At 33.9% G+C, this 15443-nt stretch overlaps 1 protein-coding gene across 1 annotated transcript in view; it reads right to left on the reverse strand.

The window, feature by feature from the left end:
* Window positions 1–4631: 4631 nt before the first annotated feature.
* LOC114337384 (protein tyrosine phosphatase domain-containing protein 1-like) overlaps window positions 4632–15443 on the reverse strand; it is a 229024-nt gene continuing 218212 nt past the window's right edge. Inside the window, exons 9-10 of the mRNA XM_050663166.1 lie at window positions 10903–11050; window positions 4632–4919 (exon numbers count right to left, since the gene is read on the reverse strand). Of these exons, the coding sequence (XP_050519123.1) occupies window positions 4753–4919; window positions 10903–11050 (315 nt within the window). The 3' untranslated portion in view covers window positions 4632–4752. The remainder of the gene's footprint in view (window positions 4920–10902; window positions 11051–15443) is intronic.

Here is a 15443-nt window from a genome sequence, read left to right on the forward strand (position 1 = left end):
CTTATTCATTTCGATATTAGTTACAACTGGGGACATTAACCTTATCATGTTGACACTGCTCAGAATTTGGGTTGGCGCTCCGGTTTATTGGAATTTGTTGATAGTCTGGGAAAATTATCGAAAAAAGGCCATTTTTGGGAAAAATTATTTACCAGCTATTTTATTGCTAAAATCGAATCTTAAGATTGCATATATTAGTAATATGGGGTATGACAAGTCCACAGAAAGTGTGTTATTTTATTTATAAACAAATTAGCACTCCTAAATCTTCTTTTTTTTTTCAATTAGTGCTCTGTAACTCCTAAGATTTTTCCTTTGAGCCAAAAACACTCAAATAAAAATTCACCGTAATTTAGTTCCCCACAAAGTTATTTTTTTTCCGATTTCCTTCAACAAAAATTTTACTCAGAAAATCCGAGTTTTCCCAGAAAATCTGCAATTTTCAATTAAAATTTTAGGGAAGTACCTAATTATTTATCAATAATTAAATATTTGATGACATGAAAGATTTATTACAGTAGATTTTACAGAGGGGCTAAATTATGGAATAAATACATTTCTTTAAAACGGACGATTTTGGAGCAAAATCCCGAAAGGGATCGATTTTTATTTTTAAATTACAATTTTTTGGCATATATTTCATACTAGTGACGTCATCCATCTGAGCGTGATGACGTAATCGATAATTTTGTTAATGGGAATAGGGGTCGTGTGGTAGGTCATTTGAAACGGCGTGAAATTCTCTATTCAGTAATATAAATATTAATATCATTAGGTATTTATACAGGGTTGCCAAAAAATAATTTTTGAATTAAATTAATTGGCGCAAAAAGAAGAATGTATGTAATTTATTTAACTCAAAATACATTGTACTGCTGTCAGAAAATAGAAAAAAAAGGTTTATTTCACAAATAAACATTTCTTTTCGCTTAAATTAAATCACAAACAGCCTCCCTCCTACCTATTGGCAGTTTGAACATTTAATTTAAGCTAAAAGCAATGTTTATTTGCAAAATAAACATTTTTTTTCTATTTTCTGACAGCATAGAATGTATTTTGAGTTAAATAAATTACATGCATTCTTCTTCTTGCGTCAATTAATTTAATTCAAAAATTTTTTGGCCTCCCTGTATAAATAATGATATTAATGTTTATAATACTGAATACAGAATTGAACGCCTTTGTATATGAGCTACAACACGAACCCCTAGTCCTATTTAAAAAAATAATCGATTACGTCATCACGCTCGGATGGATGGTGTCACTAGTTTGAAATATATGCCAAAAAAATTTAATTTAAAAATAAAAATCGACCTGTTTCGGGATTTTTCTCTAAAATCGTCCATTTTAGAGAAAATGAATTTATTCCATAATTTAGCCCCTCTCTGTATATCAGGAGACCGGCGACAATCTAACCAATAGTTTAGCAATAATTAAAATGTTAATTAAAAAATTTCGGTCGAAATAATAACCAGAAAGATTATGATACACCAGAATAACTATGATTTTCGTATAAAAAAAGCACTATACCTATTCAACGTACCTTACAAGATTGAAATTGGACCATTTAAACGGTCTCAGGAATGTTATAAAGAAACAATTTTTTGGCTTATAAACAAATAGAACCCCTCAGAAAATATTAGATTAAATTAAATTAAGTTAACGCTGTTGAAAAGGGCACGGCACGGCTTCTGTGCCCTTTTCGAAGAAAAAAAAATTGAATTGCGAGGAGTGATTCCAGGTATAACCGGTCAAATTTGACCGGCATTTGCGACAGAGTTATAAACAACAGGATTTTAATCTTTGAACCATTAGATACCTTTTAATTCCGGTCCTCTTTGTACATACAAATTTTCATATTTTCAAGACACTCATAACAAAAAAGGTTTATGTCACTGTCACCAAATTATTTAATTATTGATAAATAATTCTTTCAAATTTTAGTTGAAAATTAAAGATTTTGTTTGGAAAACCCGAATTTTCGTTTGGTATGGACTACTGTTCTGCTATAATAACCATATATTTAGCTCCTAGAGTAAAGTTCAAACTATAACTTTGGGTTTCATGTTGCATAATTTTTTAATAGAGGAAAATACAATACATATAGTTCCTAATTTGGATCAAACTGCAGATAATTCTAATGCAAATATTTTACCACAAATATCAAAACAAAATAAAAACACAAATAATCAACAGTCAACGTAAAAATTCTGATTAACATTAAAATGTTATGCTTTTAAAAGTTTAAAAATCCTTAAAATCAGCTGTAGACGTGACACAGGGTGACAAACAAAATTTCGACCAATCACGTGCCGAATTTCATACAATTTTCGATACAAGAACTTGTATAGTGTCATACAGGGCACAAATGTACGTACAAGAAACGATACAAAAAAATGTATACAACTTCTGATATCAGAAACGATATTAGAAATGATACAAGAAAATGCATAGTGTCATACAGCCTTTAAGATTTGATTTCAGCATGTCCAGCGATAAAATAGCTGGTAATTAATTTTCCTTGTTTTTTCCTAATTTTCCCAGATTATTACCTTACATCTTTCATTGAGTTGATGATTCATGTTGTGGACATTCTCAATTATTATATTTCTAATTTAATACTATTCTATCTAATTCCTCAAAACAAGCAAATTTCAATTAAACCCAGCCATATTAATACCTTTTGCTTTAGTTTTCCTTGCAAGAAATAAACAAAACACATCTAAACTAAACCTAACCTCGCTTTTGGCCATTCATTCATCTCCGTGTCAAATAATTTCGATATCGAAATTATAATAGCGACCACTTTTTTGGAGTCGCTATTAATTTCGATAGTCGCTATTTTGTGACGTCATTTCGTTAGTTCGACGAAAATCCACAAGGCTCGCACAGTCGCATTTCGACGTCGCCATATTGAAAGCGACTTGTTTAGTGTCGAAATTTGATTTAGAATCAGGGCCCCGGTGATAGTTTGCCCTTCTGTAGTGTATATTACAAAGAGTAATATTCTCTCCATGTAGTCGGTAATTGATTTCGTTTCTCGAAAGCTTCCTATGAGCTAGTATGCCCTACATTTTTGAGTTTTCTATCTTTTTACATAATTTTCCCACTCCTAAGATCTGTGGTTTTGAAGTTCTTGCTGTGCTTGTGGATTTGTCTTATTGCTTTTTTTTGGTTCCTTGATCATCTACCTCTTCTTAGGCTCTATTATTTGTTTTTATTATTTATTTTACGTCTTGGCTTTTCTCTGAATTTATACTTTTTGAAGTTATGTTATTTAAAATTCTAGGACTTTTTCTGCTATTCCCCCGGGATAATAATAATAATAATAATATCGTATGGTATTTTTGTCGGGGAGATCCTTTCGGATAGTTCCGGCGCCATTTACATCTTTAACCCTGTTTTAAGTAACTAGTGCCGATGTACACTAGCCCAGGGGGACCGACGGCTTAACGTGCTCTCCGAGGCACGGTGAGATGGCTTGTGTCATTATTGGAAATGAAAATGGTTTGTCTTTGGCAGGGCTCGAACCCACGTGCACTGGAGTATGAGGCCAGTGATTATGCCGTTACTCCACGGCCGCTTCAAGTCCACTCCTCCGGGATATTGATGTTTGAGAGGTTGCCTATTCCGTCACCACTGACTAGTATTTTGAAAGTAGGACACGTTTTCTTCTTCTTTTTGTGTTTTGAGGTGATCTTACCATGGGCTTTTTTCAGGGAGTATGGATTTGATCACCTTTTCCTTATGTCAGTTATTGTATTTCGGTTTTTAGCCCTATATTATCTTTTATTAGTATCCCGGTTATTTATAGGGTTTTTCGCCTTCCAATTCACAGTTTCTAGCTTCGTCGGTCGTTCCATTCGCCAGGGTGAAGATTCCTTTCCGACGTTGCCTTCTAAATGCCATCTAGCCAGGATTGTTTCGGCCTTCCTCTCTTCCTTCTTTCCGTTGGCGTCCATTTTAGAATTTGTTTTGGCAGTCTGTCGTCGCCCATTCTTTCTTCATGGCCATACCAGATCAGTTGTCTCCTTTAAAGTTCGTCTATGATGATTGACTTGACTCCCATTATATTTCTGATTTGGTCATTTTGTATTCTTTCAAGCCTTGATTTTCTAGCCGATCTTCTTTGATTAGATAGTTCTTTTGACCATAGCATCGGGTTTAGGCATCCGATTAGTCCTAAATTGGTGTAAGTATATTTAGCTGCGTCGATAGTGTGTCGAGTCCTGAGAAGTATATTGGTTCGATGGATCCTGTCACTGTATCATTGTTATTTCTGGATTCAGAAGTTCTAGTTACTCAGAATTCTTTCGGCTCTATTTGTAACTCTATCGTTACAATTGGGTGATTTGGCATTTAAGTCTTCTATTATTACTGATAAATTATCTATGTTCGGAGGTTCGAATGCATCCAGGTCTTCGTCAGATAAAGCCTATATTAATTTATACCTTGAGTTACAGATATTTGGTGAGGATGGAGTTCCCAGTCGTAACCAATAAAAATGCATTTAATAAGATTGTTGGTGACTGTCTGGATGGAAAGTGATTTGTTATATTATATACTTTATTTTGTATATTTCTATATTGTAATTGCAATCAAGCGGGATAGTTCTCAAATAATGCAAAATATTATTCACAGGTCATATATTTCAACTCACAATTTTCATATTTACAAAACATAAATGTCAATCAATAAATAGTAGTTATTTTAAATATTTTTATAAACCTTTTCTGTAAGGTAGTAGTAGTTTCACTGGAAGCCGTCTTCAACATCAGAATTTTCGAATATTTTATCCTCGTTGTTGGTGTACATATCAGGTTTTTCACTTTGATGGTTCTCTATCATTTCCGCCAAGGATTGGAACAAGTGGTAGGTACAAGTTAAGGTTCCATCACCAATCTTCTTAAATCCCTTGGCTAAAAAACACTATATTATAAAACCGTGCAATACACAAAAAGTAGTGCAGTTCGCCAATATTTCATTCTGTGTATTGAAATATAAATCACGATATTGTATCATAAAGGAGAAAAACTTCGGCACATAGACCACCTCCACTGCATAAAAGAGATTATAAAAAAATCGGTAAAGGTAATGAGAGCGTTGAAGGAAAGTGATATAGATTATCAGTAATCCAAACTAATCGAAAACATATTATAGAATAATGCAACCACAACCATCATCATCAGCTAATAGTCGTCCACTGCTGAGCATAGGCCTCCTCGAAAAACTTCCATTCAGTTTTATCCTGAGCTGCTGTAATCCAGTTGGTACAAATCCTCTTTATGTCGTCAGTCTACCTTGTGGGTGGTGTTCCCGGATTTCGTCTATCCGCTCTCGGTCTTCACTCCAAGATTTTTTTGGTCCACCTATCATCTCTCATTCTAGCAAAGTGTCCTGTCCACTTCTATTTAATGTTGGCTATGTGTTTTATAATTTCTTCTACACCACTTCTTCCACGAATATCTTCGTTTCTTACCCTATCTTTTAACTTTATGCCCAACAATTATCTTTCCATTCTACGTTGCGTCACTTGTAGTTTTCGTGCAGATGTCCTTGTTAGAGTAAGTGTCTCTGCGCCATATGTAAGAATAGACAGGACACATTGATTAAAGTCTCTTCTTTTTAAGCTGATGGTATATCACCTTTAAAAATATCACGCAGTCTTCCATATGCTGCCCATCCCGGAGGCATCTAAACATTCCGTATATGTATTTGGAACCTAGGAGTTTTCTATTGGTTCGTTGCCGCACGCGGTCATATTTTAACCAATAGGCGGCGAGGTCCCAAACGCATATACGGAATGTTATTCGGTTCCAAATTCATATACGGAATATTAAATATTGGTACACCGAAAAAGATAAGCTTTTATTAGAGTCTGTTAAAAGGAAATTAATTTTAAAATACTTGTTACTGTATTATTAAATAAAAATAAAACAATTATAGTATTTGGAATGTTATTTGGTGCGAAATTCATATACGGTATGTTAAATATTCGTAGAACAAAAATACGATTTTTATTAAAGCCAGTTAAAATGAGACTGGTTTTTAATAGTATATTATCCATTTTGTATACATTTTATTATACATTTTTAATAGTATATTTAATGATGGTCATTATGAATCGAGTATAAGGGATACGAAACGAGCCGCCTAGCGGCGAGTTTCGTATAGAGTACGAGCTTCATAATGATAATTAAATGCAAGTTGTTTACAGGATTTTTTCTATGATCATTCACAAAAAAATATATTCAAATTTATTAATTTTGTAACGCAAACAAATTAAGTAGTTTGTCAGTCTGACAGTGTGTTTACATATTGAGAACTGTCAAAGAGTATGTATTTGATTCGCCATTAGTTACTGCGCGTGTGCCACCTTTATCGCGAATGTCATATCGCGATTCTATTGGTTAAAAATCTGTATCCTAATGAAAATATGTATCATAATGAAGTTTATTATGATACAGGTAGTGACATCATAACTGATATATTATAGCATGAGAATAGAAAAATTATTGTTAATGTATTATTAAAGATATACAAGGAAAAAGGTTTTCCTGTAATTGGCTGTATACCATATAATACAAAAAAACGAATAAAGTCCTTTATAAAAGGTCTATATTTAAAATCCCTAAAAAGGGCTACATCACAGAACTAGTTTTCGATTGGTTGACCAATCATCATCAGTGCTTTCCTAAAATGAATATAGCCTTATAAAATGGTGCAAAGGTTTTAAAATTTTGACTACGGTTAAAAAAAGTTGTACGTTATACTCACGTGATCTTACATGCTAACCACCAAAATATTTGTAATTATGTAATATATGTAAATAAAATTTGTAATATTATATTTTGGTGGTTAGCATGGTAAGGACACGTGAGTAGGTATACCTTACCACTTTTTTTAAACGTAGTCAAAATTTTAAAACCTTTGCATCATTTTATCAGGTTATATTCATTTTAGGAAAGCACTGATGAAGATTGGTCAATCAATCTAAAACTAGTTCTGTGATGTAGCCCTTTTTAGGGATTTTAAATATAGACTTTTTATAAAGGAATTTATTCGTTTTTTTGTATTATATGGTATACAGCCAACTACAGGAAAACCTTTTTCATTGTATATCTTTAATAATACATTAACAATAATTTTTCTATTCTCATACTATAATATTATCAATTATGATGTCACTACCTGTATCATAATGAACTTCATTATGATACATATTTTCATTAGGATACAGATTTTTAACCAATAGAATCGCGATATGACATTCGCGATAAAGGTGGCACACGCGCAGTAACCAATGGCGAATCAAATACATACTCTTTGACAGTTCTCAATATGTAAACAAACTGTCAGACTGACAAACTACTTAATTTGTTTCCGTTACAAAATTAATAAACTTGAATATATTTTTTTGTGAATGATCATAGAAAAAAACGTGTAAACAACTTGCATTTAATTATCATTATGAAGCTCGTACTCTATACGAAACTCGCCGTTAGGCGGCTCGTTTCGTATCCCTTATACTCGCTTTATAATGACCATCATTAAATGCTCGTTGCATAATATACTATTAAAAGCCAGTCTCATTTTAATTGGCTTTAATAAAAATCGTCTTTTTGTTCTACGAATATTTCTTAAGATACCGTATATGAATTTCGCACCAAATAACATTCCAAATACTATAATTGTTTTATTTTTATTTAATAATGCAGTAACAAGTGTTTTAAAATTAATCTCCTTTTAACAGACTCTAATAAAAACTTATCTTTTTCGGTGTACGAATATTTAACATCCCGTATATGAATTTGAAACCGAATAACATTCCGTATATGCGTTTGGGACCTCGCCGCCTATTGGTTAAAATATGACCACGTGCTGCAACGAACCAATAGAAAACTCCTAGGTTCCAAATACATACACGGAATGTTTAGATGCATCCCGGAGTTATTCTTTTTAGCAGCTCAGCAGTTTGATTGTCTCTGCTAATTTTTACCGTATGTCCAAGGTATATGTAGCTGTCAACAACTTCAATTTTGATGTCTTCTACCTTTAAAGGATCGCTCGGAACTAATTTGTCATCATTTTTGTCTTTTGGTAATTAATATTTAGACCTACTTTACGTGCTGCCTCGCGGAGTTCATTTAACATATCACGACCATACCATATATATAATTACTTAGGTCATAAAATCTAAATTGCCAGGGACAACCAACCAAACTGCTGAACTGCAAAGAAGAATCGTTTTACCATAGGCCGCTTATGGAGCTCTATCAGACATATTCAAGATCAACATGCCAAATTATTTGAAAAAGAAGGCGTTCGACCAATGTGTACTCACAATCATGACTTACAATGCAGAAACACTTTCCTGGGCTCAGGAGACAACAACAAAACTCAGAGTAGCCCAAAGGAGAATGAAGCAGTCGTTACTTGGAGTGACTCTTAGAGACAGGGCTAAAAACTAGGAAATAACAAGAACAGGCGTCACAGATGTCATATAGCATGGCTGAAGTGGAACTGGGCCAGCCATGTAGCCAGAACGAAAAACGGGCAGTGGAACCAAAAAATTACAGTGAGGATACTACAAGAGGAATGTGAAAGAACACTAACAGAAACAAACAAAAAAATAATTGATTATCTGTCGAACCCATCAGAAGAAAAACGTATACGATTCCACAGAGAGAGAGCCGCAGCTATAAGAACACTTAGACAAAATAAGAGACAATATCTGCAACAACAAATTGAAAAAGTAGAAGGAGAACACAGACGCAATCAAAGTAAAAATTTCTACAGAGAGGTAAGACAACATAAGAGAGGCTCGTATATAAGGACACCCAACTTCGTAAGAGATAAAAATGGAGAAATGCTGGCTGCCGAAAACAAAATAATAGAAAGATGGGCTGAATATTTGGAGGAGCTCCTGAATATCGAAAAATTTCACTGATGAAAACAATGAAAATGGTGGAAACAACGGAGAACATGACTATCCGTGGCCGAATTAGAAATACCCCTACCAAGCATGGAAGAAATTACGCATGCCATAAAAACGCTTAAAAACGATAAATCCCCTGGTCTGGACAATATTGATGCCGAGCTAATTAAAACAGGCGGTCATGAACTCATAAGTAAAATCCATCAATTAATAGAAAAGGCCTGGTAACAAGAAATAATGCCGAAAGAATGGTGTGGTAGTATTATTATACCAATACACAAGAAAGGAAAAAAGGAATCATGCATGAATTACGAGGAATCTCACTAATCAACACTACGTATAAAATTTTGGCTTCGATATTATTAAGAAGATTAGTACCATACGCCGAAGAAATAGTTGGTGACTGCCAGTGTGGTTTCAGGCCTGGCAGATCGACTAGTGATCTAATATTTACAATAAAACAAATGCTTGAAAAGTATAGGGAATATAATCAAGACGTGCATCAGATTTTTATAGACTTCAAACAGGCTTATGATTCAATTAATCGTGCTACATTATGGAAGGCAATGATCGAGCTCGGCGTACCCAAGAAACTAGCTGCAGTAACACAAATGTGTGTAATTAACTCCTTTGCACAAGTTAGAATAGGGAGAAAAATATTAAATGCTTTCTGTGTAAATTCTGGACTGAGACAGGGAGATCCGTTGTCCCCATTGTTGTTTAACCTGGCCTTAGAATATGTCATGCGGAAAGTATATCACAAAATTAAACCAGACATAACTGCTCGGGGAGCAAAAATCATACTCGCCTTTGCCGATGACGTAGATGCAGTAGCACAATCTACATTAGAAATTAAGAATATTTTCTCGAGTTTTGAAGAAGCTGCATTAAACATCGGTCTAAAAATAAATGGAGACAGAACAAAATACATGGTCGTCTCAAAAAAAGAACGACGACGAGTTAGGCAAAACATTACTATAAACGATCACAACTTCGAAGTGGTTAAAGAATTTTTATGTTGTTCTGAAGCTATTTTCTTATGGCATTTTTATAATCAACTATTTTCAATGGAAAATAAGCCACAATTTTACCAAAAAAATGATTTTATTATAAAATTATATTAATAAAATCATTTTTTTGGTAAAATTGTGGCTTATTTCCCATTGAAAATAGTTGATTATAAGAATTTAAATATCTACTAGCAACAATCACAAATGACAACAAATTAGAGCGAGAATTTGAAACGAGAATAATGGCAGGAAACAGATCTTTCTTTGCAATGCAACATCTAATGAAGTCAAAACTTCTTTCACGGAGTGCAAAAATCCAGATATATAAGACCATAATACGACCAGCAGTCGCGTATGGAAGCGAAACATGGACGCTAACAACAAGAGAAGTAAATAAATTGCTGGTGTGGGAACGTAAAATCCTTCGAATGATATATGGCCCTTGCAGAGACAGCGTGACAAACGAATGGAGGCGCAGATACAATAACGAGCTAGAGTCTCTATTCGGAAAAGAAAATCTAGTCAAATATATAAAGGTCAATAGACTCAGATGCAATAGACTCAAGGCATGTGATATGCAGTAACCACAATCGCCTTATAAACCATGTGTTCTGGGAAAGGCCAGATGGAAGAAGGTCCGTAGGGCGGCCTAGAAAAAGGTGGAAAGATGCAGTCAAAGAAGATCTAGAGAAAATGGGAGTGCGACAATGGGAATTAGTGGCACAGGATCGACAAACATGGAAGGCAATAGTAAACGCGGCAAAGACTCACGAAGAGTTGTAGCGCCATTGAGGATGATGATGATGATAATACAAGCAGACCGAAGAGGTAGAGGTGTAGAGCAGTGCCTTCAGGAAGTTCAAGACCGACGGAACTGAAAAAAATTGTGGAGATCTTTGTTCTACTTTAGACGCAACAGGCTGTCAATAAATATTCACAAATCAAAATTCTTACCAGAAGGAACTATTTCATTGTTTATCAAAACGCTATGTTTGGATAACGCTCCTATTAGTCTTTTAAGCATATTTTCTTGGTTCTCTTTTCCTACTGGTTGAAGTTTCAATAAAAATTTTAGTAGATATTCAATCAAATAGCATTCTTCCTATAAAACAAAAAGCAAAAAATTAATTACAACAGATTATTATATAATACGTAATTCTTTATCTAGCGCTTGTTTTTACCTCTAAGTAATATAAATTAAGAAAACTTTTAAACTTTTCAAAAATCTTAGTAATGACTCTACAACTTTACACCAAAATATAACAAAAATATGACATGGCAAGATAAAGGTGAAATTAGCCAGAGACAAAAACCGGAAGATAAACAGAAGAAGAAGATACAATATCGTAGCTCTTAAGAAAAACAAAAATCGAATTCACAGAAAGACTGAAAATGAACCGAAGAGCAGAGTCCCAAAATGTTACAAAAGAAAGCAACCAAAGAAGAAAAACGCTAGAAAGGAAGTACAAAGGAAAAATATAGCAGTTAAATATCAAGTCAAGAAAGATAAAAGGGATTACGTAAATTATATGCTGAAAATGTCAAACACAGCTGCACACGACAATGATCTGAGAACGCAATATACCATCATACCAAATTTGGCAGGCAAAACACTGAAAAGTAATAAAAAAATCAAAGGTAAACAAGAAAATATAATTAAAGCAGAGCATGAAATAATATAAGGATGGAAAGAATACTCGGACGAAATATACTCTAAACACGAAGCAACAGCATATTATATTTATATAAACGAATAAAATGAAATAGAGGAGCTAAACGTTAGCACATATGAAATTACGAAAGAAGAAATATAAAATACACTGAAACAACTACAAAATGGCAAATCCGCTGGAAATGACTACCTACTGATAGATTTAATAATGTCCAACGCAAAAGAATCAGTGGAAATTTTATAGAAACTCTTTAACACGGCATGGGTTGACGAGGAGCTACCAAAGGAATGAAACAAGGATGTAATCATTAAGATAACGAAAAAGGGAGATCTAGGTACATGCGAGAATTGGCGAGCAATAACACTGCTGAGTGCCACATCTAGACTAATGGCCAAGAACATATTGAACACACTGAAGTCAGAACTAGACAAGCAACTAAGAAGCAACCAAACAAGCTTTGCGACCAAATTTGTACTCTAAGAATATCTTGGATCAAGCTAGCGAATATCAAAGAAATATAAATATAATGTTTATTGACTTCGGAAAGGGATCCGATAGTGTAAACGGAGAGCAAATATGAATGATTCTGAAATTATATGGACTACCTATGAAATACATCAACCTGATCAGATTATTCTAGGAGGGATACAGAGATTAGAACATGCGGCAGAAATAGTAGAAGATATACAAAGCGGGAATACAATGATGCGTGCTGTCCCCAGGATTATTCCTACTCATAACGCATTGGATCATGGAGAAAGTAAGCGATAAAAAACAGGTATTACGTGGAACTTGCACAACGAGTTAGAGGACTTGGAGGCTACAAGACTTGGAAACGGCTACAAGAAAGTGGGTAGTTCACAAATCTTTGGAATGGTAGAGGAGTTCACCAGGACAAAGACAGGTGAAACAGTTCATTACAGAACATTCGCCAATATTTACAACAGACCTAATAAACAAAGACGGAAAACAGTCAAAGCCATAGTAGGTATGCTAACAGGGCACTGTAAGCTGAATAGGCACTTGGAGCTGATGGGATTGTTAGATGATGACCTGAGCAGATTCTGTCACCTGGTAGAGGAAACAGCAGAGCACATTCTATGTCAGTGTGATAGTCTAGCAAATGTGCGGTTCTTTACATTAGGAGAAGAAAATCCAACGGCAAGTAGCTACATGGAAGGTTCAGTCTCGAAGCTATTAGACTTTTTAGAAAGGGTCAGACTAGAGAGTGGATAGATGGTCAATCTAGGATTAGAGGACCACAACAGATCTGAAAAGGCCGCAGTGAAATAGGCCAGAAGGCCACCTTTTTAAATCTATCACATTTCACCCAATATTTTACTAAATGAAAAGTTGGAAAGGCAAGTAAAAGTGGAAATTCTTTAATTAAAACTGGCAAAGGAGATGGCTTAGATGACATTATTATGACATAAATCCAGAGTATTGGCACTATTGAACAAACTGTTAATCGAAGCCAAACAAACTTTTGGTTTCAGTTGACAGTGGAGAGAAACTTTGTCCATTGATGTCCCAGAGAAAAGAAAATCCTCTAAAGATAAACTGGCTGCAGGAGTTCAATTATCTTACACCGTATGAAGACCCATTAATTATCTCAGAACCAATACGTCACAAGTCACAATGCAAGTTAAATTTGAAGCGGGGGGAATATTCAGAGGATGAGAGAGACAAAATGACTGTGACGAAGTCCAGAACCCTGATTACTTTCTGGTTTACATTATATTTGAGAAAAGATTGCACTATACTTTATTTAACAGTAGTCAGTGAAAAGGCCACAAAAGATTTAAAGAAGTGATCCGGACAAAGAAAGTAAGTAATTGAAATAAGAATTAAAAAATAATTAACATCATAATTCCAAAGAAGTCTATGGTAAAACATTTATACTAAGTTCGCTTTCAAGATGCAGTAGAAATAAACAAACCAAGGCACGTTAAATGCTACTAGGAGCACTCCCGAATCATTATTTACAATTATAAACTTTGGAAATAATGATTTGGGATTTACAATGTATATAAATTGTAAATTATGATTCGGTTGTGCTCCTAGTGGCATTTAACGTGTCTTGGTTTGTTTATTTCTATTGCATCTTGAAAGCGAACCTAGTGTAGACACTATTCTTGTGAATATTGTGTAACCGTCACAATTATACTTTTTTAACAGTTGGCGATACGTTGATGTCAAAATTTTCTCAATATTGTTGTCACTCAATAAATTGAATACAAGATATTTACATTTCATTACTTGTTCTATCATTTCTTTTTCAGTCTCTAGTTTGCACTATGACTACTCACACTATTATGTAAGAAAGATATTATAGTAATGTATATATCTCATTAAATTGTTCAAGCTATGAGTGAAGTTTTAATGAACCATACAATTTAATACAAGAAGAAAAGTATTTAAATACAGACAACCAAACTTATATGGAATCATCTGATATTTCTTATTATTTCGTGCGAATTTAAAAAAAAACGAACACACGAAGTTAAACAATATTTATTTTCAACCAATTTAATAACAAATACATAACAATTAAATAAAACAATAAGGTATTGTAAAAACAAATTGAAACTAGTTGTTTTAACCCTTTAACGGGCAGAACTATTGTTTTTGTAAAACTATACTTTTGAATAGTAAAAGTAGTTCATTATGCATCGTTAGTAAGACAAAAAATGTTTAAAAAATTTTTTTCTTTGCCAGAAGGGCTGGAAAGGGTGGTAGATATAGCTACCAGTGTGCATTTTGGCAAACAACTAATACTTAGTGGGCAATGGTATATATAACGACCAGTAAAAACAGTTACAAAAATTTATAAAAAAAAATATTTTATTTTGAAAATGTAAAAAAACTAAATACAGTAATATTTTAAATTTATTATCTAATAACTTTCTATCTATTATGGTAGGATGCAAAACAGTCTTTACATAGAGCAACGTTACAAACTTGACAAATCAAATTGCTGCGCGTTTGTTTCTTTTTAGATGAAGCACAAAGGGCACATCGCCTATAATTTCCTTTGGTGGGTAAGTGTGAATCAGCATTCAAAGTTGAGTTTGATGGTGGTGCAGACCTTTTTCTGAAAGTAAAAGTGCTAATCAAATTATCAGCTAGTTCACTGCGGAACTGTAATGCAGTCATAGGCTTAGCACTTGAGTTTCTTTTTTCAGAGTCTCCTTATATAAAATATAGCTGTTTACTATTGCTGCGTCTAAAAGGTAGAGAATTTGTTGCTTGAGGTAATGTTAACAGTTGTTCATCCTCGTCGTCTTCATCAGAAAAAATGTTTTTAGGAAATAACCTAGCCAGATTGTTGTGCTTGAAACCAAATCCGTCATCTGGATCAAGGTGAGGATCTTGATCCGAATTACCAAAATCTTCGTTTGCGCTAGAATTATTTTTCTTTCTTGTAAGAGTACATTGGCGCACCCTTTTCAAGTGCTGTACTGAAGTACTGGAACATACAGTGCTGGATACTAGTAGTCTGGAGAGTTCTGGAAATTGAGCTTGTCTTAGGAAAATTGTCGTCCGCATCCTCATCGCCATCAAATTCGGAAAGACATTACTCTTCATCACTTAGATGGTCTACTATATACTGGATTTCAGCTTCTGTAAGCGGTCGGTTTCTAGACATCTAAAAACATAGGAGTAATGTACTGGAAAAATCTAACCAAACCTAAATAATGTACTGGAAAAATTGTAATGACAAATAATAGGTCTAATAAATAATTTAAAGTTATATAGAACCTTGTCTAGCAAATAAATACTAAACTTTTCTTTAATGTATCCGTAAAAATTTTAGTATTG

Source organism: Diabrotica virgifera, chromosome 10 (assembly GCF_917563875.1).
Source record: "Diabrotica virgifera virgifera chromosome 10, PGI_DIABVI_V3a".
NCBI lineage: Eukaryota > Metazoa > Arthropoda > Insecta > Coleoptera > Chrysomelidae > Diabrotica > Diabrotica virgifera.